This window comes from Blennius ocellaris, assembly GCF_963422515.1.
Source record: "Blennius ocellaris genome assembly, chromosome: 2".
NCBI classification, from domain to species: domain Eukaryota; kingdom Metazoa; phylum Chordata; class Actinopteri; order Blenniiformes; family Blenniidae; genus Blennius; species Blennius ocellaris.
Window position 1 is genome coordinate 11,228,161 of NC_137651.1, and position 27,241 is coordinate 11,255,401.

The following is a 27,241-nucleotide window of genomic DNA, read 5'->3' on the forward strand; positions in this document are numbered from 1 at the left end:
AACGTTATATTAACAAATTCTACTTTCATAGAGAGCTCGCCCAGGTTTTGGTACCATGGTGCTGATAATCGATAGGATCCTGTGGGGAAATAAATGACCATCATCTTCAGATTATTATTAGATTATATTTGTTTCTTCTTTTTTCCTGCCTAAACCTCTCAGCAGCTTCACATCTTCACAGAGCTACTAAACATTTAATTATTTTGGCGATTCTAAAAACGTGTAGTGAACTAGGTGTGACAATTAGATTAGAATACTTTTAGGAAACTAACTAAACAAAAGAAAATATTAAAAACACAAGAAAATGCATGCTAAAACAAATAAAACTAAATTCAAAGCACAAAAACTATTAGAATAAAATATGACAAAACAAAGGTAAAAGTGACATTAAAAAATATTTTTCTCCTCTCCTTACCTCCTCTTTTTTCCATTGTAAATGTCTCCATTTGCGAGACGAATAAAGGGATTATTCTGTCGTTCATTTGTTTTGAAACTACAATCGAAACACAAACTTAAAACTAAACACAATGAAAATCGTTATGAGGAAAAGACCAAAAAGGAATAAAATAACATCAAATAAAAGTGAAAGAAATTAACCATCAATTTATAGGAGGCAGAAAGAGTGAGGCAGGCTGAGTTATGATTATTATTATTGTTATGATTAAATATTAATGCTTTTTTAAAAATAAGATATTCTCATGTTATTGTCGATGTATTATCTTGTAACATTTTCGAACGAAAGAGATATACCACATCTGTACGATGGAGTTAATGTTCAAAATCGTTTTTGTTTAAAAAAACAAAACAAAACTATATATATGACATTTTGTCATCCGGGACTTGTGGACTACAGTATATATGACAATACACTACAAGTGATAAACACCACTTGAGACGTTTATGCGATGCAAACTGTTCCCATATTTTATTTTATTTAACTTTTATTTTATTCTAGATTGATTCTGATATCAGACTCTGTGAATTCTTACTGTTCTTTATTTCTACGTTTAATACAACTTCTTGGGGGGGACAGGGACGGAAACAAACACAAAAGTCTCGAAAAAGAAAAAGGTATTTTGTGCCAAAGAGGCGTGACCGCCTGTCTGCATGATGAGAGAGAGAGAGAGAGAGAGAGAGAGAGAGCGAGCGAGCGCTCAGTCGAGGGAGGGAGGGAGGGAAGGAGGGAAGGAGAGAGGAGGAGGAACTACTGTTGGAAAAAAAAAAAAGTTAAAGTAAAAATGGCTTCCTTGTCTTTGGAGTCTCCAGAACAATCGGAGAACAGTCCAGAGGAGGCCGCCGCATCGGAGCCCAAAGAGGAGGCGGACCCGGTGCTGGTTTCGGAACAGCTGCTCCAAAGTTTCCAGAAGTCGGCCCTGAGTTTCTCCACTGACCAGGTCGCGTGTCTGTGCGAGGCCCTGCTGCAGGCGGGCAATGTGGATCGCCTGTGGAGGTTCCTCTCCACCATACCTCCTGCGTCCGAGCTGCTACGTGGCAACGAGACCCTGCTGAAGGCCCAGGCTCTGGTGGCCTTCAGCCGCGAGGAGTTCAAGGAGCTCTACGCCCTCCTGGAGAGCCACGACTTCCACCCGTCCAACCACGGGTTCCTGCAGGACCTGTACCTCCGGGCGCGCTACAAGGAGGCGGAGAGGTCCCGCGGCCGCAGCCTGGGCGCGGTGGACAAGTACCGGCTGAGGAAGAAGTTCCCGCTGCCCAAGACCATCTGGGACGGAGAGGAGACGGTGTACTGCTTCAAGGAGAAGTCCCGCAACGCGCTCAAGGAGTGCTACAGGAGCAACAGGTACCCGACCCCGGACGAGAAGAAGAGCCTGGCCAAAGTCACCGGGCTGTCCCTCACGCAGGTCAGCAACTGGTTCAAGAACCGCCGGCAGCGGGACCGGACCCCGTCCGGGACGCACAGCAAAAGGTCAGGAACGCGTCTTGTCTCTTGTCTCTCGCGCCGGCAGCTGTTTTGACAATATCCTTTGTTCGCTGCAAAGAAAAAAAAAAAAAAAAAAAGAAGCTTCACCGGGTGTCATTTTTTATTTTTTTTTTATGGTCAGAAGTGAAAGTCATAGACACTTGTAGATGTGAACAAAGCGCACAGGACTGATCGGAGGAGACACTATACACACACACACACACACACACACACACCAAACTGTGGAAGATCCACAGGGACGCTGTGGAGATGGACTTTTGACAGCCACACATGTCCCGAGTCCAGGAGCGTGTTGCTTTGTTATGAAATGTGAGATCCAGGGGCGCCCACTGGAGCTCCGCTTTCCTGAAACTCTGCCCTGCTGCCTGCACTGCAGAGGTGACTGACTGTCTGGGGTTGAGGGAAAGAAGTCATCTCTCAAGTTCCTTCACGCGATCTCAAATCTGTTTGTTTTAGTTTTTTTTAACAGTGACTATGAGCAGCGAGAAGCTGTTTGTGTTGAGATAGAAGAAAGTAGAGCAGACGATATCTTATCAGCTCTGTGGCGGTCTGGCAGACTTGAATTCCTCCACAAATAGGCCATTAAAGAGTTTCTAGGAATCTGATCCAGCTTTGATTTAAAGTCTGAGAGCTTAACTCATCTATGCAGTTAATTAGCCTATCTTTCACATTTTGTTTCTACTTGTTCAACACACCAGCATAAGATAAACTCCGTATCAACACAATCTTAAATTAAATGATGGGATTTGTGTAAAAATTTGAGCTACAATCAGAAGGTAAAAAAAAAAAAAGGGGACCGTGTCACCCTCAATAGAAGATTATACACACGTTTCACTCTGAATTTAAAAATAAACCGGATGACTTGTTTTGGCACACCTCTCTGAGAATAACCCTGTAGATTATGCCTTGAAGTCAAAAACGTGTATAAAAACATTTTCTGTCCTCACAAACACTTGAATTAAAGGAAACTGATGCCGCAGACAGAAAGTGGTGTCGTTAACTGAATCAGAATGAGGCACTTCCTCACCGACGGACCAGCACTTCTTGAGCGCCACACTGTGGAGACAGAACTCTTGGTCCAAACTAAAAAAAACCAAAACAAACTAACTTGGATGAAACGGTATCGAAGATGGATTGAGCGTTTGACTTATTTGTGCTGAGCTGAACTCAAAAAAGGCACATGTTTACAACAACGGCACATTTTCTTATTCCCTTCAGGAATAAGTAGGGAAAAGTAATACCCGCCGTTTGCTTCTCTTTGCCTTTCAGCGAGTCTGACGGGAACCACAGCTCTGACGACGAGGCGATGGCGATGAGCGAGGCCCCGGACAGACCAGAGGAGGCGGCGGCCGGCTCCACGCCGTCCATCATCTCCGTCTCTGCGGTCCCCTGCAGCACGGGGGGACAGCTCATCCTCAACGGTTCGGGCGGCTTCCTCGCCGCCTCGCAGCCGCTGCTCCTCAACGGAAACTCCCTGATCTCCGGCACCGGAGGCGGGGTGATAATTAACGGGCTGAGCTTGGGCGATTGCCAGACGGTTACGCTGAGTCCCGTCGCAACCAACTCTCCTTTGATACTGAACGGCGCGCAAGTGATCGCCAAGTCTGCTATTAATGTGCATCCGCCGCAGCAGCAGGTGGTTTCTGCGGCGGAGCCGGAGGTTTCATCCATGGAGGCCAGGCCGGGCGCTCTGCTCACGCCGGTCTCCAACCCCACAGCTGTCATTTCCCTTCGTCTGCAACAGAAGTGCGAGAGTCCCGGCGCGATGGACTTCATTAGTGTCCATGAACCAGACGGCGGCAATCAGACGGCGTCTTCCTCGTCGTCGTCCCTGTCCCCCTCCTCGCCCACTCTGTCCTCCGCGGCCAGCCTCCCTTCGCTCGTCTTGGCACCGAGCTCCCTGGGCCTGGTGGCCTCCGGCTCGTCTCCGGGCCTGTCCGTCTCTTCCGCTCCTGCCGGGTCTTTCCCGGAGGAGTACGTCGTCTACGCCACCGCCGGCTCCCACCTAAACCCGTCCAGCTCTGTGGTGTACACCGGCAAATCCAGCCCTCAGATCTTCTCTCTTCCTCAAGTCGTGCCTTCCATCCAGGGTAAGCCAGTGTCCCAGCTGGTCCACCCGTCCTCAGGAGCCCAGGGGTCCCAGTGTCCCCAGTTGGTCCCCGTGTCCCCGCTCACGTCGCCACACTCGCAAACCCCGCAGCTTGCGAACGCGCGTCCGGATGCTTTGGCGACCGCGGCGGAGTGCGCCGCCACCATCGTCTCCATCTCGCAGCTCCCCCAGCAGATGGTGTCTCACCTGGGAGAGCAGAGCTCCAACTGTTCCCCGGGCAAGATCCACAACCCGCAGGTGATCTCCATCTCCTCGCCAACGCAAGTCGTCCCCGTCCCGCAGGCCAAAGGGAGCACGCCGGCACAGCTGCTCCCCCTCTCCGTGCCCCAGCTGGTCCCCGTCTCCTCCATCCAGACGTCCGCCCCCATCTCCTTCCCCCAAGTGGTCCCCGCCGGCTCGTCTCTCTCCGTCCCCTCGGCTGGGCTGCCCCTGCAGATCCTGACCTCGGCTCCAGCAGCCGGCGGAGTAGCGCAGGCTCCTCTCAGGATAAACCAACTGAGGCCCCTTCAGGGCGTCGGCCCCCCGGCCGGCGTGGCCCCCGCCGTCCAGCTCCTGAACTCCGGGATCATTCAGCTCCCGTCTGCGCCGCCAGGTACGCTCCAAGTCACATGATCAAAACCCAGTAAAACACACCGAAGCCTAAATTCTACTCGGTTCCAAGTCAAAGCACGAACAGTAAAAGAGAAATACTCTAGTACAAAGAACTCTTCCAGAAAATACTCAGTTATTTAAAAAATTATTTTTTAACTCAGAACGACTGTATTGTTGACGGAAGGTGTTCAGTTTAACCTGTCAGACAATAGATTGTATGCAAATGATCCAAATGCAGTTTGTTTCCTAAACTAATATTAGATATGAAGCTGCACATTTTCTCCATAAAAATCATGCAGAAATTGGACCAACGATTCAGATCAAGGGGTTTTTATTATTTCAAATTTAGAGCATATAATTAATTTTTTTGGTCCTTAAACAAAGAAAATGTAAAAAAAATGCTCTCATCGACATACATGTTAAGAAGAGAATAGTTGAAAATAAAGTATGCAAAACTTAAACAATTATGAAACTTGGATAACATATTTTATAGCACAGTATATTCTTTCTGTAATCTATTACTTATAATTCATCTAATAATGCTTTGCGACGACATATTACCGAGGATGTACATGTTTAGAAAACTATTTAGTAATTTTCTACTGATAACACTGACTCCGGTCTGTTTATGCTTCTGACGTTGCTTATTATGGGTCTTATTATTATTATTGTTTCACATCTGCAGGGAACCTCCTCCTCGGTGGAAGCCCCTATCTGAGCGTCCAGCAGGGAAAGCTGATTCTGACCATCCCGGCAGGCATCCAGCTGACCAGTGTGCCCCTGAAGCCCGATTCTGAAACCCTGCCCATCTCTACAAACGGACCGAGTCCCATTCTCAACCCCTTCGCCCCTCACGTCGCCACGTCCCAGCCGTCTCCCACCTCGGGCCCGACGCCCGGCGTCCTCATGTCCTCCCCCCTGAACTTCATCAACTCCTCTCCGCCGTACTGTCCCCCGGAGGCCGCCGTCTCCTCCCACACGCTGGAGCATTCGGTCGCCCCCGCCACGCCGGGCGCCCTCACCCCGGAGAGCATGCTCACGCTCAGCCCCATGTACAGCGGGCTGCCGCCCAGCGTCCACCACGTGTCCCAGCCGACGTGGAGCCCGGTGTCGCTCTCCACTTCCGCCGGCCTGACTCTGTTTGACGTGCGCGGCAAGGGGGACCTCCCTGTCGACCCGGCCCTGCTGGGCCTGCCCGGAGGAGAGGCGCTGCTCCTGGGTAGCCCTTCCCCGGAGCGGGGCGTGGACGCCAGCTCGCCGCTGGGGAATCCCGAGGAGATGGACGGAGACTCCAAGATCCTCACTCAGCTGCAGTCCGTCCCCGTGGACGAGGAGCTGGGCTTATAAGTGTGTTTACAGCGGAGGCCCGCAGCTCTGCGCGCGAACGCAGTGGAACATAAGACTACATGTTGATGAAGATTTTGAACTCGGAGCTTCGGCCCGATTAACTTTCTAACGCTTCTCTCAGCTTCTGAATCGTCCCCGCTGCGTGTAGACGAAGGCAGGTTTAGAGGGAAAGTCCACCCACCGGTTCAGTATCAGTTTGCTCTTTGGGCTCCGACTGAAAATTTTGCCTCCCACAGACTTTTACTGAAAACTTTTTACGTGCCTTACCAGGAAAAACCCCGACGTGAATTAATGTGCTTTGGCCCACCAGGTTGGTTTTACCAGACTGAAGACATTGTCCTGTTCTATTACCTTGCTTTGGCAGTTTTATGGACTGCAGACAAAATGTGTCCTGGCTTCATCTGCAGATGCTGAAACGACGACTCCTTGTTGGTTCTCTCTTCACAGAGACACAGTTTTAGCTATTCAGCAGTATTTTCATGCAATACGTTACTGATGTCTGGGTCTATATTCTCTACAGTAAATTGCAGGGACGCATCATGACCTCATCATCAAACTTGCATGTCCTCCCTGTGTGTACACAGCTTTCCAGGTACGCTGGGATTGTCCCACATCCCCAAAATAATGTATTTCGATGGTTATTTTTGATGACTTTATATTGACTATAGGTCAGGAATGTGTGTGTCTGTGTTTGACCCCAGCGATGGCCTGGCCTGGGGGGGCACCCTGCCTTCACACACAAGTCAGCTGGGATTGGCTTTGAGACATTTTAAACGAAAGTTTCCAAAAGATCTCAAAACACTCGCGGAGGTGAACCAAAATGTCAGATCAGGGAACAGAGGGGAAGCAACTCTGTACTTGTATGGTCACGACTTGTTAATTGTCTCACTTAACTGTCTTGTAAATGTCGTATATCCATTGCAAAATGGTCACAGACGCCAAAAATCGGGATTTCTATCATGCAAATGTCGTGTGACTTTACATGCAAAGTCCGAGCGAAACTTGAACTCTCGTGCACGATTCTTGTAGCGTTCATTCGACGTGAGCAGAATCCTCGTTCGGCGTGATGCTGAGGGGGAAAAATATTTTCTCACTTTTTAGTATCTCTAATCAGTTGTAGCGGCTCAGTGAGAGATGGACTCTAGAAAGCATTAAACAGGAAGTTAAAGGGGTTGAACAAAGGGTCAATCCTCTATGCAATACATTTATAGTTCTTCATAGGACACTATGCCGCACAATGGCAGAAAAAGCCAGTACACTTGGGAGATGGGGGGGGGTGTGTAAAAAAACATAAAAAGCTTTGAGAGAGCTGAGCGGAGCTCTTAAACTGAAGCATGGCACTTGGTCACACGAAAACCCACTAAATGATATTTCCTTTCAAAAGCATCCAAAGCTTCAGTACATTGATGCTGACAAGTGCCTTATTTTGAGACTCACAGGTTGTTTTTTATCATGTTGTATGGCCTTTTTTTTTTTTTCTTTACATTTTTCTTTTCTTTGTACCTTACCAAATATCTGTCCTCACTTTTACTCTCGTCTTTGTTTTTGTTTTTATTTTTGTTACTTTTCTATACCGGTGTGATCAGTTAAACATAATGTGATGTGTTTGGTTTCATTTATTATAGTTGGATGTTGTCTTTTTTTTTTTTTTTTTGTATATTTTGCACATTTCATTCACACAATGTTTACGTTAAGCTGCCGTGTGGTTACGACAGCGGTCTGTCTCAGAGTTGGTTTAAAAAAACAAAAATATTAAGAACTCTAACTGGACTTCAAGATACACCATTAGAAAATAGGACACCGATACTTGAAATCTTGTTGTGACCTGATTTCAAGTTAAGAGTGAACTCTCGCGAGCTTTCTATTGTCGCAATACAGGCAGCGATGAATCTTTTGACCAGTTGTGGTACAAACATACACTTCAGTGTCTCATGTAGTTACAGAAATGGCCTGTGTGCGTCTTTCTATTTTGTCATTAGTGCTGACCTTGGTTCCTTTTGTACATTTAATCTATTTAAAGCATGTATCAATCAATTTCTAGTTTTGACAGGGGGGAAACAAGCAACAACAACAAAAAAAACAACCAAAATCTTTGAAGTTAAAAAAAACCCCGATAGGAAATGATATTCATTTTCACGAGGAAGGTCACGTTGTAGTGCAACCTGAGTTTTTACAATCGCAGACTACAGGTGTGAAATCAATATTGAGGTCCTCAGTTCTACTTGGTTAAATAGGTCATCCTCCGGGGAAGAATGTCTAAGCTCCTATTTATCCCCAATTATTTAGGCACAGATTAATCATACTGTTCTTTTTATGAGTTAAGGGAAGTTTCTTTTGTTAGTATATATATATATTTTTTTTTTTTTACCAAAGCTTGTTGAGATTGAAGCCCCCTTGCGGGTTTGTGCACATTTGTTCCACCATGTTTTGTTTGCGGCCTGGGATTTGTTGTAGCCCTCCGACCTGACGCATAACATATGACTCCAGACGTAACCAAAGATACTATGTCTTTTAATTTTTTGTTTTTTATACTAGATTTAAAAGGGATCCTTTTTTTTGTTTGTTGTTCAAGGTTCTTGTTTTCATATTTTTGTATTCAAATGCTTTCATTTTTTTGGTTTTATATTATATTGTAATAAACATTTACAAAAAAACTCCTAAATGTTTACTCCCCGAGTGTCTTCATCTAGAAGTCTGCCTGAGCGTGAGTATGGAAAGGATCCATGAAGATTTTGCATCTCATTTGACAGGGAAAATCTCATTCAAACACGTCTCTTGCTGCACCGTGAAGCCATCACGCACCGGCGGAGGCCCAGTGCGTGTGCAAGCCTATGTTTGTACAAGAGGAGAGGGGGGGGGGCTGCAGGCTGTGTTATTGTAGTCCCCGCGGTCTCGTGTTACCTGTGGAAGGGTATGATGACAAGAGATTGTGACGCACACGCGCTTTGCTCGTCCACGGAGGCTTCAGCCCACCGTCCTCGCACAAACCTCAACCGGAGCCAGAAGACAACTTCGGCAATGATCTTCACAGCGGAGCAGGTTTCTTGCGTGTGCGAGGTCCTGCTGCAGGGCGGCCACATGGATCGCCTGGCTGGCTTCCTCCACACTCTGCCCCCTCCTCCTCCTCCTCCTCCTCCATGCTCCTCGGCCCTCGGGGAGCAGGAGAGCGTGCTCAAGGCTCGGGCGGCGGTGGCCTTCCACCAGGGCCGCTTCTCGGACCTCTACGCTCTGCTGGAGGGCTTCGCCTTCTCCCCGCCGAGCCACCCGCTGCTGCAGCGGCTCTGGCTGCGGGCCCGCTACACGGAGGCCGAGGGGCAGAGGGGTCGACCCCTGGGAGCCGTGGGGAAGTATCGCGTGAGGAGGAAGTTTCCTCTGCCTCACACCATCTGGGATGGAGAGGAGACCAGCTACTGCTTCAAGGTACTCGCTGACTTGTGCTTTTTTTTTTCCCACTGGAGACTTGGCTACTCTATTAAATACTTGTGGATTAATAAAGATTTAATAGGAGCATTGGGATAAAGTGGTTGAATTCAAAGTGTGGGAGGACGGCGACCCACATTAGAAGATATTATTGCAGACAGCTGGAAGCCATAAAAAAAAAAACAACTTGAGGTTTTAGAACTAAAATGTTTTTCTTCAATACGTGGACTGAAACTGTAAATGCCTGGTTTTAATATATTACTGAACTACTCTTTTCTCGGTTTGTACTCGTTATGCTGAATGCGGCATTTTACGATTCTGTGATTGCACTGAATCGGTCTCAAAGTTAAGTTTAGAAATTGCTTCTTTTTTTTTTTTTTTTTACAATAGAAACTATTTTATTCCTAGTTGACTCCACAGTTGAACGTTGATTATTTTAGTGGATTTCCAGCTGCATTCTCCTGATGGTCTGCGACTTGCAGATTTCATATCAGGTTTTCTTTCAACTTTCGGCTGTTTTTCAAACAGGAGAAATCCCGGAGTGTCCTTAGGCAGTGGTACCGTCACAAGCCGTATCCCTCCACCCGGGAGAAGCGGGAGCTGGCGGCTGCCACCGGACTCACCACCGTACAGGTCAGCAACTGGTTCAAGAACCGCCGGCAGAGGGACAGGACCACTGAAACTGCCGGGTTAGTCACTTCTGTTACGGCGAGGGCCTTCAATTCTTTATGTGGGAAGTTCCCAGTTGTTAGACGTGGGAAGTGGGAGTTTTGTGTTCACATATCTAGAGATACATCAAATAAGAAAAACCCACATTTTTTCAGAGCAGCTGATCAAAAACTGGTTTTGAAACACATCTGATTAACAGATATTATCGAAGATCCCGCCCAATAAAAGAGTACTTTTTCTTTAATTGGGAATCCATGGGACTGAATAGAAAATACAAATCTCTATAACACTTCTTATAACACGCAATGTCATTTTGACTGATCCCACCTTGTGAATAAAGATGAACATTATTTCTCCCAGCGCCTATAATTTGGAATAATAGCATCCTCTTGTGGTTCAGTTAGGGCATGGGCCGGGATATATTCCTCTGGAATCTCACTTCAACTTCTCATTCCAGTTTCCGTACGGCGCGGTTTGGAGGCTCCTCCTCAGAAGTCGACCCACCTTCCGATTATGAGTTTTCACCTCCATGCAGCCCGCAGCTCCGGTTCCATCCCTGCCAACCACTGCCTCCACGCCTCTGTCACGCACCTCCTCCTCTGCATCACAACCGATAAGAACACTTAATATGCCACGTTGGAACTTTATTAGCAAACTGTGAGGAGACGCTGTACTGGGACCACATATACACGGAATGCCACACGGGACCCCACAGTAGAACAGAGCCTCGTATGGCTGCTTTAAACTCAACGTACCGGTTCAGAGCCCTGCTGTGGATCTCCACGGTGTTCACACATGGAAACAAGACATTGTACAGTCAGATTTTCACTCGTTAAAGGGACTGTGCTGGTGTGATGTTCCTTACGTGCAGAATTCAACTCGTCATTTAATGGTTTTCAGTGTGTCTGACTTCTAAACATTTCTTTAAACGACAAGAGAAATTAAATAAAATCATTTTCGCTTGGAACAAAACTTGGTTCGTTTTATGTAATGTCCAAAACATCTCTTGAAGCAATAACATCATATTGATATTAGCTCAGGTAGCCATTCCTAACAGGCGAGGCCGAACAGACCTCACTGACAAAATGTTCACAGATTCATTCACTGAACAGTGGTCAAAGATAAAGTGCCTCTTATATCCTTATATCAAAGACCAGTAAGGCTGAGAAGACTTCTCTTCACATGAGCAAAGCAAAAAATACCAATAAAGGGGTGCTTTAAAATTCACAGATTTCTATTACGGCTGCATCTGATCAGCCTCGACAATCACACCTTCATTAAGACTTCCTATGTGTTCGACCATGCCACTCGTTGCATAAAACCAGGGAGAGTCCAGCAGCAAAAAGTGTTTGGTAAAGTTCGGCTGGTGCTCCAGTTCGCTGGAGTTAATGTTCACTTGTGCACCTCATCTTCTCACCGGCTGTGCAAAGATCACCTCAAAAAAAAGCTGTTTGCTTGGGCGCTTCAAAAGCCCAGATATTCAGCCAGAAACACCGCCATGATCTTGGTCAGGTTCTCCACTGTGGGGCGATGCATGTTCTCCTCCGTGTCGTCCAGCGTGTGCCAGAACTGTGGGAAGGGAGTGGCGATGACGTGCAGAACAGGGACGCCTGCCCGGGAAATACGAGGAGAGTGGTGATGAATGGCAGTGTGAGTCACGTACACACTGGGCAGCTGTAACATCGTCGCCACACAAACACAGACTTTTTTATTGTCCGGACCAGGAATTGATCCCCCTTTAGTACTTAATTGACTAATAAAACCCCCTGAAATTAACAAAAAAAAAAATTTGTGTTGAGGTGTTGTTTTGGCCAGCTATGGCTTCAGGACTTAAGCTCTGGCTGGAGTGTTTCAAACTGAGGGCCTGAGAACCTGCATCAACGTCTGCACCAGTCGTTGGTTGCATTAGACCAGTGTTTTTCAACCACTGTGCCGCGGCACGCTGGTGTTCCGTGGGATATAGTCAGGTGTGCCGTGGGAAATTATCCAATTTCAAATTTTCTTGTAAAAAAACATTTGCTCTCACAGCCGTTGTCAACTGTGAGAGCAGTGTGTTGAAGAGTAATCATGTATAAATACTCTTCGCCAATAGATGGCAGCACAGAACTTTGAGACAAGACGTTAGGGTGTGCCGGTGAAATCGAAACTGAAAGACGTCAGTCTGGTTAATCACCACCACCTGCGGCTGCTCCCATCTTGTATCAAATTACTGTGTCAGTGACAGTGATGGAGAAGTTTTTGATAAGGGAGGATTCGAACTCCGAACTAGACATGTTGGTGTTTGTCTGTCTTCTATTCCTGCCAGGATCTCAGCTCTGTGTTCATCCATCAGGTCCAGGTTTCACACCGAGTGAGTAAAAATTAAAAAAAGAAATTGGGAAATACTTTTTTTCTGTATTTACTCGAGTCCCGTTGATAAAACTTTGATGAGAATGACTTTATATTGTTAATATGGGCTACAGAGTTTCACATTTTAACAGTTTCGGGTGGTGGTGTGCCTCCAGATTTTTCCAATGAAAAAAAGTGTGCCTTGGCTCAAGAAAGGTTGAAAAACACAGTATTAGATGACATAATCCAGCCTTCACATGCATCCCTGAGGCCGGGCCACTGTTGATGGATACTGACCATTGCGGACAAGAATCGCCAGCTCTGACTCTGAGTCAGAGTCTTTAGTTTACGTCAAACCTGCTCAAATCCTTTTGAGTCTATCCTTCTTGCTTTTATAACCCATAAAATATAGCTCACTCACAAACGGGTGCCACGATAACGAAACAGCCAGAGTTGTTTAACGTCATCTGACCGACACACGCTGTCCGCCCTGACGCAGACCGCCTTGTCCTGCCGCTCATGCTCGTTTTCTCAAACGAGAAGTGGGATTTCAAAGGAAAGACGCACGAGAACGTCCCTCTCTGGTCCACAATCCACTATATAATATCACATAGCACTCAATAGACAAGTGCGTCGTCCCAAGAGAGCCATAATAAGCGTGTTAAATTGCTATAATATAAGTGCTTCGAGGTTTACGGCCAGACAGAGTAGAGGTTTGGCTAAGAGCAATAAGATCCCCCGAGAGCTGTGGCGGTCAGCGGTTGGAAAAAGGACGTTCTTTTTATAAGACGACAGGAGGGTGTGGTCCTCTATGATTACCTTCTATTAAACACATCTTTTAATAATAATACATGAGCTGTGTTACACCTGGAGCCAACAGGAAAGCAAAGTTTCAGATCAATCTAGTCGGCATTTTCGCACACAAGCCTTCCAAGTGGCAAATATATTAGTGCCATCAACCTCCATCTGGAAGCACATTGCCTTTGTGGCTCCAAAAACTGTTGCATTTTTATTATCTTGCAGTTTATTACATACTACCGTGCTTTTTTTTTTTTACGTGCATGCTACACAGCTTGGAGGATCGTGCTGTGGAAATTAAACAAGGCATAAAGTTAAACTTCCCTGCTTTCTGGTCAAATTTGAATTTCTGAGGTACCATACATGGTGGAGGAGTTACGAGACGCACACACGTGAAAAACCCTGTCGGCTGGGTGAGGATCAGAATCCTCGCGGTCAACAGAATGTAACTAACCAGCAAAATTGTGGTTTTGTTGGTTAGTTACCCCATGTAAAAGACCCTCCCATAAATTCTTTAGTATAATATTAGATGTAACAGGATATAGTGACAATATTTGATGAAAAAAAAGTCTCACTTCTGTATATTAGGTATCGACGCAAGTTAATCTCGACCCCGAGTTCTTCTGATACGTACCTTTGTGAAGGAAGGGGATGTGGTCGTCCTGCACAGGCCCGAGGTACACGTCCTTCCTGAAATACGTCTGCTCTGAGGGGTGAGAGGTCAGGAGGCCCTGACGATGGAGTCTCTTCTCTGAGGACAAGCAGGGAGGAGGCCCAGTTGGGGAAACGCAGCATCCAGCCATGGAAACCTTGTAATGCTCGCCGCCACTCACCTGCAGCAATCAGGCGGTCGAACCAGCGCGCTGTGTTGTCGAAGTGATTTGCAATCAGAGGATCGGGGCCGCCGAGCAAGTCGAGCAGCACAAAGAGGTCCTGGACAAGAATGGACGGGTGAAAATTCAGATTTCGCAAGAACGATCGGATGAATTTGGCCACGCGGCTCCAAAAAAAGTGTGTCCGTTCCCACGTCGGTCTGCGAGCCTCTCACCACGGCCTGGAGCGCGGTGGCGTGCGAAGACGCCGCGGGGTGGGGCGTGTTGGACATCCGCTCGGCCAGGTGGCGAGAGCCGTACAGCGAATCTGTGGCGGTCCACTCCTCGAAGGACTCCTCGCCGTCAAAGAAGACAAGCTGAAGAGTGACGGGAAGTCTCTGAGTGGACAAGAGGGGAAAGGCAAAGGTAATGAAATTAAAATGCATTTGGGGGGGGGGGGGGGGGGGGAGACAAAAATTTTTAAAACCACAGCAGCTGAGCCCAGTTTCCAGTATCTGCAGTGCTGCCGCAGTGTGTGTCGTCTTACAGAAACTAAATAAATCACAGCCTTTGGAGAGATAGCGCTATACACAGATGACTGCTGCACTCAACACAAGGGGGGCTAAAGTCAGCATTTTCACATGGCACCGCAGCCTCACATCAGCATCTCTTGCCATTACTCCTTTTCACAGTAAAAGGAAAAGTCTGCAAATTAAAAAGGGACAGACGTAACCTGTCAGTAGCTGCGGCCGGTGGGTAAATAAACCAGTCCAATTTAAAGAAGCATTTATTCGTCCACTACCTGTATTCAGACTGGGCTAGTGCTCTCCTATCATAAAGAGAAGGTCAGGAGTTCAAATCCACCCAATAACATGTATGGTTGATTGGTGACCCTAATTTGTGGCTGTGTCTTTCTCGCCCTGTGTGATCTGACCTGCCCGCCTCCACCCAGGCAGCTGGGGTTGGCTTCTGCACCTATTGACCATCGGGGATAGAAGACGGATGGATGTATTCCAAACTGTAAAACGACCACACATTTCTGGGTTTATTTGGTTTTTGTTGCACGTTTACCGACATTTTCCAAGGCATTCTTGCTCGATTTGTTTTTTGCTCCAAGTTGTGAAAATCAAATATTTTCTTCCAAGAGCAATCAGAGATTTCTGATGCCAAAAAGTCACATTTTTCAGGGGTGAAAATTTAGTGGAAAATCCGCTTATGTAGTTTTGATGCAATCCTTAAAAGCCTAGAAAATAAAATGCAGAACCGGAAGCTCGATCCGGATCTTCCAAGGCCTAATATCTGTCAGACAGACGTGGGAATATACGACGCCGATTTTATTACGTCCTTGGCAGACGTCAAAGTAGGACTCAATCGTGGCATGTAGAAATTGCTTGAAGCCGTGATGTTTACATGCTATAAGTGTACAAATAATGACGCGTGAATGACGTATGCATTTCAATTCTACTTCTAATTGCGACGCGCCGGTGCACGGCGAAATCAAAACCAATCGAACAAAGACATGCCTGCTGCTTGAACGACCTGAGCTGCGCGTCCAGAGAGGTGGCCAGCTCCAGGATCATAGCGCAGGGGACTGCGGAGTCACTGGCCCCGAGGAACACCTTCTCGGGGGCCCGTGGGTCTGGGGGCAGGACCTTGGAGTCGTAGTGACAGGCCAGGAGCAACCGGCGGGGAGCGGACGGGTCCAGGGTGGCGACGATGTTGGTGAAGGTGACCTTGCCCCGAGGGGTGGGATTCTGGAAGGAGTCCAGGTCTACGGACCAGCCCGCAGCCAGCGAGGACAGGGTGGAGGCGACGTGCTGACGCAGCGTTAAAAGAGGAGGGTGGTTATAAATATTTCTTTGCAATATTTCCACCAAAAAAAAAAAAAACACACACACACACCTGCTGTACTGCCAGGCTGCCTTGGGTCCCCGGGAGCCTCTCGATGAGGATGGGCCGCAGGTGAGTCTCCCACAGGCGAGTCCCGTCCACCTGCGAGGCCAGACGGCGGATCTGCGCTGGAGAGCACTTGCTGGCTTTGTGGGACAGCTGGAGAAGAGGAGCGATCGGTCATAAGACGAAGCGGCATAAACACTTTTTTTTTTTTTTTTTTTTAAACCACGGCAAGCCAAGCGCTTGAGAAGATATACGACGGCAGATGTTCCAGATATGTGGGGAATGCAGAAAATCTTTATTCCGAGTATTTCATCCGTCTATGAAGGTTTTTCCATTTTGTTTGAAGAGTTTTGTGCAAATTGAAGAAACAAAAGAAATATGTTGAAATGTATCATTAGTACTTGAACAACCACTTCAAATGAATACTAACCGAGCACAGCCGGTGACAGAAATATTCCTGCTGCAAATCTGCAGGTTTGCATGTTCTTCCCGCGTGAGTATTTTTGGATTCTTCCGGAAACTCCAAATACATTCGTTTTTGCGAGGCAGCGTCTTCAATACGTCTGCAGAAGTGAGTGCAGACATATTGACCTGTTTTTGTTCCAGAATATCAATTTCAGTCCTCTGGTTAGTGCTTGTAGATTATTGTGACAATTTAGCTTCTCTCTCTCTCTCTCTCACTCTCTCTTTTTCTTTAACTCTTTTTAAGCAGTTTTCCAAGTTTCCAACTTTTTTTCCTTTTAAAAATTTATTTTAGGGTTCTTTTGTTTTTAATGTTTTTTTTTTATTTTTTTTTTTTATATAATTTTCTTTTACATCTTGTGGTTTTAGATACATTTCCAGATTTTACTTGTACCTACTTTTAAATCCAATTTGAATACCACAACCGCAGGTTGCAAAGCCCCTGGTATAAACACACGAACAGGTAAGTCAGAGGTAAAACAGAAGACGGAGTACCGAGTTAAATCAAACAGAATATAGAGACGACTTGTTTATTTTGGTAATGAATAGATGATCTTGTGCATCTAGAGACTGTCGTAAAGAGAGTCAATCTAATAAACCAGTGCATCAGTCCAGTGTGAGCTGAACAACCAGAGGCAGAGTGAGTTTGTCAGGATAAACATCCGAGTGTTTTGTTTGAAGCCGCGAGAGCCGCTGGTCTCACCCGGTCCCTGCTCAGGTCTGCGGCGGGCAGGCGGCTCGCAGGTCTTCCGGCGGGGTCGTTGGACAGGTAGACCCCCAGCACCACCGCCAGCACCAGCACCCCGACGAGGCACAGCACCAGCACCCGGGCCCGGGGCATCCGCACCCGGTCACAGCCGGGGAAGGAGCCGCTGCCGCCGCCGCCCTGCTGCAGAGGCTTGTAGCGCCGAGCGGAGCGGGACATGGTCTTAAACGGCGACGTGTCCAAACGGAGGATGAGGAGGAGGAGGAGGAGGTGGAGGTGGGGGGGTTCACACAGGAAGAGGAGGGGAGGCAGACCTGCTCACATTTCAGGGCGACGAGAATTCACCTGCTGCCGGAGCCCCCGGGTCCGGAGGTGTGCGCCGCCTCCCCGGCAGCCCGGCTGGCGGAAGGCATGGCCGACTTCGGAGGACTCGACCCGGGATGAAGCGCAGGCGCCGCGGCGCGGTTCATTCAGTCTGTTACTGGAGCGTCTGGTGGCGCCGAGTCCTGCCACCAAATCTGTTTGCTTCCAACTTTTGGAGGCCGACGAGGCAAAGCCGCGTCAATGCGGCGCTGCAGCGAACTTTATCATAAAACCCTGCAGAAAACGATCAGACGTATTCGTTCAGACCACGCGACACTTCTTCTTGAGCTCCACCGCAGACCAGAAAATGCTGTGTGGCGTTTTACCGTCACCTAACGGTCAGGGGAGGAACTGCAGTCTGATCAATAGAATAGAATAGAATGGAATAGAATAGATTCAAATAGAATATAATAGATTCACAGTGGTGTTTGATGGACCAGAAACCTGTTCACACTGTACCCTGCTTTTTGAATGCTGTTACGTGGCATAGGCTGCTGCCCTTTGTTACACAATTCTGGAAAATCTGATTATTAAATATGAAAAGATGTGAGGATAAAATGTACACACTTCACAGCAGTGCATATGTCACCTTGTCTGTACCTCCAGCATGGAAAACATAAGAATTATGATCGATTGAGTGTTGATCAGATCAAAAACACATAGAATTTCCAATAGAACAGCTTTATGGTGGCACGGTGGTCGGTGCTTTCAGGTTCAAACACTGGCCTTTCTGTATTGTGATTGCATGTTCTCCCTGTGTTTGTGAGCTTCCCCTCGGTACTCCAGCTTCCACCCACAGGATAAAGCAGAGATGGATGAATGAACTATTGAACGATTGAAACCAAGCAGATTAGTCGCATGCAGGAAAAGCAGTGAAGATCGTGGGGTATAAGAACCGACTGAATGAAATGGTTTTTTTGTGTGTAAACTAGTTTTATTTCTGTTACATTATCTTCCAGTTATTATTTCTTCCAGTATTAAAGTCATCTTGCTTTGTTTGTGTTTGTTTTATTAATAAGCAGAGGAGTTAATTCGCTACCAGTAACGCATATTCAGACACATTCAAAGCTTAACAACAATAATTAAAAAAAAAACACCCTCCAAAATTGTTACATGACCTACTTCTTTCTCCCGCCAGTTTAAATCAGAAGACGGAAGTTGGGAGTTTATTTCCCGCGGAGTCCCTGACGTCTCTCTCTCTCCTGATTGGCCGAGTCGACTGCCCGTCTCTTACGTCACACAGTCCCGCCTCTCCTACAAATACCTCTTCAGCGGGAAGTTTTGGACTCATTCGCGCTCGTCCTTGCCGAATTGAGGATCCCTTCCCAACGTTGACGTTTCGAGGTGAAGTGAAGCCTGTCGCCGTTTCCCCGGAGGACAACTACCGCCGCAGTTCGCCAACATGCACGTGATAAAGCGAGGTGAGCGGCTGTTTGTTTACGTAGCAGCGCGAGGTCGGGCCTTAGCTTAGCTCCACTGCCGGTCACTGCTGTGTGTTGGTTTAATCACAGCCACAGGTCACTTATGATATTTATCCACTCACAGCCACAGACCAGAAGTTATAAATTCACTCAACTGAACGTTTTGAGCGCTTAAACGTCTAAATGTTGGGTCGGTCGATGCTAGTTTGCCAGCAGTGTTGCTGTTGTTGTTGTCTAAACAATTTTAAAATAATCAAACTCCACGAACGCCTTCCTAATGGCGTAAAACCGATGCTCGGGTGTAGTTTATTTCCGCCTCTGGCGCTTCGTGTTACTTCGTGGTTGGAGTGAAGAGACTCAGCTGATGTCCTTTGTCATAGATGGCGCCAAAAGTTGCTCAGATCGTTTGAGTCTCGACTGATCCGTGTTTGGTACCAGGTGCACACATCCGAGTGGGATGACCTTTCAAGACACTCTGTGATCAAACAACGAAGCAAAACATTAATTACAGCACGAAATGATCAACATTTGAGAGTGAAACCTGAGCCATACAATAGCTGCAGTGGAAAGTTTCGCAGGCTGATGTAATATAATCCATGGTCACACACACAAACACATGTTCTATTAGATTGCAGAAGGATCTTTAAGAGCCATGCTTAGTTCTCCAACATGTTTTAAAAGATGTTACATGTTGGTGATCGCACCACATTCTCTTTCCTCTCCTGGTGATTCAGTGTTGGAGCCAGAAAGGAGTTACAACCCATTGTTTCCCCTTCAGCCTTGGGAGTCTTTGTCTTCAGTCTGGGGAGTGTTTATGTTGGATTGTCTCGATTTGGCTGCCTGTACAGACCAATTTATATATTTTGCTTGTCCTTTCTCAGATGGACGCCAGGAGCGCGTCATGTTCGATAAAATCACCTCTCGCATCCAGAAGCTCTGCTACGGACTGAACTCCGACTTCGTGGACCCGGCTCAGATCACCATGAAGGTGATCCAGGGCCTGTACAACGGCGTCACCACCGTCGAGCTCGACACGCTGGCGGCGGAGATCGCGGCCACCCTCACCACCAAGCACCCCGACTACGCCCTGCTCGCCGCGCGCATCGCCGTCTCCAACCTGCACAAGGAGACCAAGAAAGTGTTCAGCGAGGTGATGGAGGACCTCTACAACTACGTCAACCCCCTGAACAAACAGCACTCGCCCATGATCTCCAAGGAGACGCTCGCCGTCGTCCTCGAGAATAAAGATCGCCTCAACTCGGCCATCATCTTCGACAGGGACTTCTCCTACAATTTCTTCGGGTTCAAGACCCTGGAGCGCTCCTACCTGCTGAAGATCAACGGCAAAGTGGCCGAGCGGCCGCAGCACATGCTCATGCGGGTGGCGGTGGGCATCCACGGGACGGATATCGACGCCGCCATCGAGACGTACAACCTGCTGTCGGAGAAGTGGTTCACGCACGCCTCGCCGACCCTCTTCAACGCCGGGACCAACAGGCCGCAGCTGTCCAGCTGCTTCCTGCTGGCCATGAAAGACGACAGCATCGAAGGCATCTACGACACCCTGAAGCAGTGCGCCCTCATCTCCAAGTCGGCCGGAGGGATCGGCGTGGCGGTCAGCTGCATCCGGTCCACCGGCAGCTACATCGCCGGCACCAACGGCAACTCCAACGGTCTGGTGCCCATGCTGAGGGTTTACAACAACACGGCGCGCTACGTCGACCAAGGCGGCAACAAGAGGCCCGGGGCGTTCGCCATGTACCTGGAGCCCTGGCACTTTGACGTGTTCGACTTCCTGGAGCTGAAGAAGAACACGGGGAAAGAGGAGCAGAGAGCCAGAGACCTCTTCTACGCCATGTGGATCCCCGACCTGTTCATGAAGAGAGTGGAGAGCAACCAGGACTGGTCCCTGATGTGTCCCAACGAGTGCCCCGGGCTGGACGAGTGCTGGGGGGAGGAGTTCGAGGAGCTCTACACCCGGTACGAGAAGGAGGGGCGGGTGAAGCGGGTGGTGAAGGCCCAGCAGGTGTGGTACGCCATCATCGAGTCCCAGACGGAGACGGGCACGCCGTACATGCTGTACAAAGACGCCTGCAACCGGAAGAGCAACCAGCAGAACCTGGGCACCATCAAGAGCAGCAACCTGTGCACGGAGATCGTGGAGTACACCAGCAAGGACGAGGTGGCCGTCTGCAACCTGGCCTCCCTCGCGCTCAACATGTACGTCACCCCGGAGCGGACGTACAACTTCCAGAAGTTGGCCGAGGTGACCAAGGTGATCGTGAAAAACCTGAACAAGATCATCGAGATCAACTACTACCCGGTGCCCGAAGCCGAGAACTCCAACAAGCGCCACCGGCCGATCGGGATCGGCGTCCAGGGGCTGGCGGACGCCTTCATCCTGATGCGCCATCCGTTCGAAAGCCCCGAGGCGCAGCTGCTCAACATCCAGATCTTCGAGACCATTTACCACGCGGCGCTGGAGGCGAGCTGCGAGCTGGCGGCGGAGCTCGGGCCCTACGAGACCTACGAGGGCTCCCCGGTGAGCAAGGGCGTCCTCCAGTACGACATGTGGGAGAAGACGCCGACGGCCCTGTGGGACTGGAAGCTGCTGAAGGAGAAGATCGCCAAGCACGGCGTGCGGAACAGCCTGCTGCTGGCGCCGATGCCCACCGCCTCCACCGCCCAGATCCTGGGCAACAACGAGTCCATCGAGGCCTACACCAGCAACATCTACACCCGCAGGGTGCTGTCGGGCGAGTTCCAGATCGTCAACCCGCATCTGCTCAAAGACCTGACGGAGCGCGGGCTGTGGAACGAGGACATGAAGAACCAGCTCATCGCCCACAACGGATCCATCCAGGTAGACGCTTTCCTGAACAGTGTTGTTTATTTATTTATTTTTTTCATTATTACAAAACGGAATATCGTTGAAAATCTTTTAAGAATCGTCTTTTCAACTGTTGACAATTTTGTGAAATATTCAGATATTTGACACATGTTGTTTTACTTAACTTTTTTGTTTTTAGACTTCTTTTTTTTTTTTTTATTAAAAGGGACATAGGAACCATATTTCCAAAAATTTACAAAAAAAGAGAAATTGGAAAAATAAAATAATGAAATTTTTTTTTTTAAAGGTTAATAATAGAATGAACTGGACAAATAATGAATCCATCGCAACATGTTAATTTTTTTTTATTATTTTGTCCTATAAGGGAACAAGTGCAATATATTTTCATATTTGGATAATTTAAGAACACTTTTTCTGATATTACCGGAAAAACCTTTCACTCGCAGCTTTTCCACATTCAACAAACAATCGATCTTGACTTCTCAGCTGCTTGTTTCTTCCACATTAAGGTAAAACTCTTCTGCTGACAAACACACAACTAACTTGTTTTTTTTTTTGTTTTACAAATGTATTGAGTGTATGAAGTTGCTTTGGAAATAAATATTCAGATAAGCCTGGTAAGAAACATAATAAAAAAAGATATTAAATTAAAAGCCCAAATAAAATGTATATTATATATATTAAATAATAGTTTACGGAAAAGAAGTTGAATCATGTTCAAGAGCATTTTAAATAAAATAATTCAGGATGTGGAAGCTTCTGGTTTGAGTTCAGTTTAGAATGTAAAATCATTTGTTGGGGTTTGAATAATAAAGTTTGATTTATTCAAAGAAACGGAGGCGTCGTCGTCGACAGGTTCCAGGCGGTGAAGCTAAACGTTTGCGACGCTTCATTTCAACAGGAGATCGCCGAGATTCCCAAAGATCTGAAGGAGTTGTACAAGACCGTGTGGGAAATCTCCCAGAAGACCGTCCTGAAGATGGCGGCCGACCGCGGCGCCTACATCGACCAGAGCCAGTCGCTGAACATCCACGTCGCGGAGCCAAACTACGGCAAGCTGACCAGCATGCACTTCTACGGCTGGAAGCAGGTGAGTGTCGGGCGAGTAGCGTTCAGGCGTGGAGGTTAGAGCCCGCGTTAAACCGCCTCCCATTTCCTCTCGCCATAGGGTCTGAAGACGGGCATGTACTACCTGAGGACCAAACCCGCCGCCAACCCCATCCAGTTCACCCTCAACAAGGAGAAGCTGAAGGAGGCGGCGCCGCCGGCCGCGGCGTCCCAGCAGGACGCCAAGGAGAGGAACACGGCGGCCATGGTGTGCTCGCTGGAGAACCGGGACGAGTGCCTCATGTGCGGCTCGTAAAACGTCACGTCAAAACTGTTCCCTCTACACTCCCTCGTACCGCTTTGTCTTAATTGTATAGAAATTATTTTATGACAAGTCGAACGTCCTGTCAACTAATATCGGCTTCGCAGGAAACACTTGCAGAAATGTATTTAATATGAACTTTGTCCAAGGTAATAAAACTATTTGAATATAATCTGTGTGAAAAGTTTCACTTTTTTTCTTTTCATCCTTATTGCTGGCAGTTGCTTGAGATGAAATACATTTTTACAAACGATACGAAGGAGCGCAAACTATGAATCTTAAATGAGATCATTAATACTGAGGCCTCAAGTTTAAGTCTTAAATGTAGTTGATCGGTTGTCAATTGCGTTCTGGTTAAGGTGAGTTTTGTTTTTCCAACATCTTTTTAATCTCGATACTGAGAAAATTCATCATAGAAGAAAAGAGTTGAAGGTTCTCTGGTGGGAATAACGTCCTATAAAGGGTTAATGTCTGGATCTACAGGGATGAAACTTTTAACAGCACTTTATATTTAGATAAGTAGAAACATTGTTTCGTTTTAATAAATCGCCAATAAAAATGCACAGCGTTCTAGTTTAGTGGTATGTATGATAAAATAAAGATTTATAGGTTTCACTGTTTGGATTCAAGCGTGAGAAAGAAAATTCCTGTTATCGTTGGCAGGCTAATGGAACGCTGGCATTTAAATTAAATTTACGTATTGTATTTTATTTATCCAATCACTACCAAGATCATGTAAGAATATAAAACAATGTCAAGGTTACTAACTTGTTCATAAATTACAAAACCAAAGTCAGGCAACAACAAAGCAATCAAATATTTTGACAGATTTTTTTTTATATATTTTTTTTTATAAAATATCGAAAACATAATTTACACTTCTTTTTTTTTAATGTACAAGTTCTTACAACCCAACACAGTCGTCCTTTGCTTCCTGTCCCTCTGCCTCGGGGCAGGAAGCAGTGACACAAAGACTAAAAAGTGAAGCTGGAAAATAACAAGGAATCATTTTGTACAGGAATCAGAATTAAAAACGGCATAAAGGAATCAAAACACAGTACCCTCTCATTTTCTGCGACAGCGGCCGACGTGTTAAAAAATAAATTATAAAAATATTTAACAGATACAAAAGAAAAAGAAGAAAAAAACACAACTCATACAATATTACTGTTAATTATGCATCACTGATTTGTTCAACATGGGGTGATGGGGGACGCTATAAATAGCTTCAAATTATACAGAGCACAAGGTTTATTATATATATATATTTTTTACGCATGTATAAAAACAAATCCTCGCCCCTTTTTATTCAAGCAAAAGATTAAGACTTGAAGAGAGTAAAATCACTGCCACACTGACTGAAGAGTTTAGAAGTGAGAAGACGAGGCTGATGGGAACATCAAACCACAGGAGGGGGCGGAGTTACAGGAGGGTGGTTTTGTGTGTGTGTGTGTGTGTGTGTGTGTGTGTGCTTTTATAACAGACAAACATTGTCCATCGTTCATCACAACACTTCTGAGAGACACGATGTGATGTGGGACGTTTGTTTTTTTTTGGCTTCAACCAGCAAATTAGAAAACAAACCAAAGCACTTTTTTTCTTTTCTTTCTTCTTCACAATTTCAGTATCGACTTGAAGGATTTCTGTTTCACCGCGAGTACAAAAAGAGTTCAAGCATCTGAAGGTACACCGACGAGAACCCACTCCTGCTTGCTTATCACGTCGTGTCTTTTAACAGCTTCTTGAATAACCTGAGTGGCTTTTATTTTGTTAAAACAGATCCGAGTCAGCGGAAGAAGGAAACGTTCCTGATAATCGTGCCGTCAAGCAGAGAGATGAAGGTTTAGTTCAGTTCGACCAGAGATGCTCACGCAGTACCAGCATCCCAAAAAGCAGACGCATATTTCCATATGAAAAATAGATATAGTAGACAATATCGTTAAACAAGCTGGCTGTATAAATATTATTTTTGTGTGTGTGTGTGTGTTCAGGGACAAATCTTCTCATACAAACAGTTTCTGATATGAAGAAGCTTCAGTGTTGCAGAGTTTCATGTACAGTAAATGCATCGATCAAGTACCCATTACTGGACACAACTTCACTTTAAATAAAAACATAAAGATACAATAATGACACATTTTGGAGAAAAGACACTTATTTGCTTTGTCATGTTGAGATTTGCTGACGTCGTTAGACAAAAATCAAATGTAATTAATACATTAATGAATAAAGACTAGCCGAGTCTACAGTGCACGTTGCTATGGCAACTGATTTACATTATGGATGCAAAAAGATCCCCACTGTGACTGTTAGAACACCCAAATTACAAACATTTAATAGTTCTGAATGGCAGTTGTATTGGACTTCTTTACGTCATGTCCAGTGCAGGTCAGGGAAACATGAAGCTGATACAGAATTAGTAAACAAGCTCTGACATGTGACTCCTGGACAAAAGTAAACCCGTTTATAAGTGTAAAGTTCAATTTGTTGAGCTTATAATGCCATATTAATGGATTACGTCATGCGATTAATGGAAAGATCTTATTTCTGTGAAGGGACTTTATTAGAGTTTTGACAAAACGAACATTTGTTTGTAAAAGTCCTTTATTATAAATCAAGAATGGAGATAATTTAGTTTTTTAATCTTGATTTTAACAATATGTAAACATACTTAAATTACTTTTTTTTTTTTAAATGTAACAATCCTAATAGAATATTCATATATAATCTAATTGGTTTGTGATTTTGGGTGGATAGGGGGGGGCCTCTTTGAAAAATAAATGCAGTGGCCCTTCACATATGCCCAGAAAGCAAATAAGTGCAGTCCTCAAAACGCCGCAACAATTAAATAACACACTTGAAGAAGAGACTTATTGTGAAGTTTCGGCTCAAGATTAAAAGAAGGATCCAGTAACATTTACATGTGAGATGACGGGGCACTGCTGGAGAACCGGTGAACGTTTGGGTGAAAAACAGCTTCATAACTACATTAGGAGATATGTCATGAAAAAAAATAAAAATCACTGAGCTTTGAGACGTCGGCCATTTTCTCTCAACACGCTGATGGTTTGTTTCACATCCGCAGCTCATCCATGTAAACAGAAAACCGCCGCGGCCGCCAGCTTCTCTTTACAGTAAACACCTTTGTTTATCTCACACGCACACATACACACACACACGCGCAAACACACACACACTTCTTTAGTACGACCGACAGTATTAGTACAAGGTCAATAATATTGATACATGAGAATTGTACCACACAGGCGTCTATCTACAGTACCATGTCTGTAGGGCTTCCATTACTTGCAGTGCATTGTGGGACATGCAGTCTGTAATGATTTTCTTTTTCTTTTTTTTTTTTTGGCTGATTTGCTGCAGGAACAGTATTAGGCCTCTCCAGGTGATGTAATGTTCTCGAAAACAGTCGGGAAGTCGTCTCTCCACGTTTTAAGGCAGTCCAGCGGAGGCCGAAGAAGGTCACACCCTTTTCTGACCTCGACCGATCCCCGCGAGTGCAAGGGACCGTGGGTACCGAGAGCAACATGTCTCTCTCTCTCTCTCTCTCTCTGGCCGGGCTCTTCTTGCCGGGAGCGGTCACTCCCCCTGCGACTCGCCGTCGTGCACCGCCGCCTGGCCGTCGCGGCCGCCTCCGGTCTTGCTGCGGTTGGTGAACAGCCTGCTGAACTGGCGGAGCTGCTCGCTGGCCGTGTGGCTTTCCTCCTGCAGCCGCTGGTTGTTCTGTCGCAGGTTGGCCATCTCTGCCAGCAGGACCACCTTGTCCTTCTTCTCCTGGTGACAACACAGGGAGGAGGGAATGACGACGGCGTCGGCACCGCCCGACGTTCCCCCCCCCCCCCCCCCGACAAGTTTCCCAGAACAGCAATGCACAGTGGAAGTAAACTCACTCTCTCCAGGTCGTTGTTCAGCTGCTTGAGCATCACTTCCAGGTGGTAGAGCCGACCGGGCAGGTCGTTGGGCGTCTCGTCGCTGTAAGCACAGAGGCATGCTTTTATTTTGCATTCAGCCAAGACGAACGCCTGCTGCTCTACAAGTTCAATTTGTGGCACAAAAAAAACAAACTATGTTTTGCTGGTGGTTCAACCTGCTAATGAAAAAAACGAAACGCGTACAAACACAAAGGCAGACGGGATCCATC

The 27,241-nt window shown here is 46.6% G+C and overlaps 5 protein-coding genes across 7 annotated transcripts in view; 3 read left to right on the forward strand and 2 right to left on the reverse strand.

The window, feature by feature from the left end:
* Positions 1-1,226: 1,226 nt before the first annotated feature.
* On the forward strand, positions 1,227-5,987 carry six5 (SIX homeobox 5; the record flags this gene model as incomplete). The annotated part of the gene is made up of 3 exons (XM_080502778.1): positions 1,227-1,924; positions 3,209-4,641; positions 5,326-5,987. The coding sequence occupies exons 1-3, from the start codon at positions 1,239-1,241 to the stop codon at positions 5,985-5,987; spliced, it is 2,781 nt and encodes a 926-aa protein (XP_080358904.1). The 5' UTR covers positions 1,227-1,238.
* Positions 5,988-9,005: 3,018 nt separating this feature from the next.
* six9 (SIX homeobox 9) lies at positions 9,006-10,966 on the forward strand (the record flags this gene model as incomplete). Its single annotated transcript, XM_080506070.1, has 3 exons — positions 9,006-9,407; positions 9,936-10,096; positions 10,948-10,966. 3 exons carry the CDS (start codon positions 9,006-9,008, stop codon positions 10,964-10,966), a joined length of 582 nt encoding a protein of 193 aa, XP_080362196.1.
* Positions 10,744-17,696, reverse strand: qpctla (glutaminyl-peptide cyclotransferase-like a). The gene is made up of 7 exons (XM_080507074.1): positions 17,076-17,696; positions 15,917-16,063; positions 15,538-15,831; positions 14,251-14,412; positions 14,036-14,135; positions 13,837-13,953; positions 10,744-11,686 (listed from the first exon to the last, which is right to left on the reverse strand). The coding sequence occupies exons 1-7, from the start codon at positions 17,295-17,297 to the stop codon at positions 11,541-11,543; spliced, it is 1,188 nt and encodes a 395-aa protein (XP_080363200.1). The 5' UTR covers positions 17,298-17,696; the 3' UTR covers positions 10,744-11,540.
* A 1,000-nt stretch (positions 17,697-18,696) lies between these two features.
* LOC308142177 (ribonucleoside-diphosphate reductase large subunit) lies at positions 18,697-23,222 on the forward strand. Its single transcript, XM_080512514.1, has 4 exons — positions 18,697-18,862; positions 19,744-21,725; positions 22,615-22,803; positions 22,882-23,222. The coding sequence occupies exons 1-4, from the start codon at positions 18,844-18,846 to the stop codon at positions 23,074-23,076; spliced, it is 2,385 nt and encodes a 794-aa protein (XP_080368640.1). The 5' UTR covers positions 18,697-18,843; the 3' UTR covers positions 23,077-23,222.
* A 747-nt stretch (positions 23,223-23,969) lies between these two features.
* Positions 23,970-27,241, reverse strand: part of sipa1l3 (signal-induced proliferation-associated 1 like 3) — a 71,329-nt gene continuing 68,057 nt past the window's right edge. For all 3 annotated transcript variants that reach the window (XM_080509324.1, XM_080509322.1, XM_080509323.1), the window contains exons 23-24: positions 26,991-27,072; positions 23,970-26,874 (exon numbers count right to left, since the gene is read on the reverse strand). In XM_080509324.1, the coding sequence (XP_080365450.1) occupies positions 26,680-26,874; positions 26,991-27,072 (277 nt within the window). In that variant the 3' untranslated portion in view covers positions 23,970-26,679. The remainder of the gene's footprint in view (positions 26,875-26,990; positions 27,073-27,241) is intronic.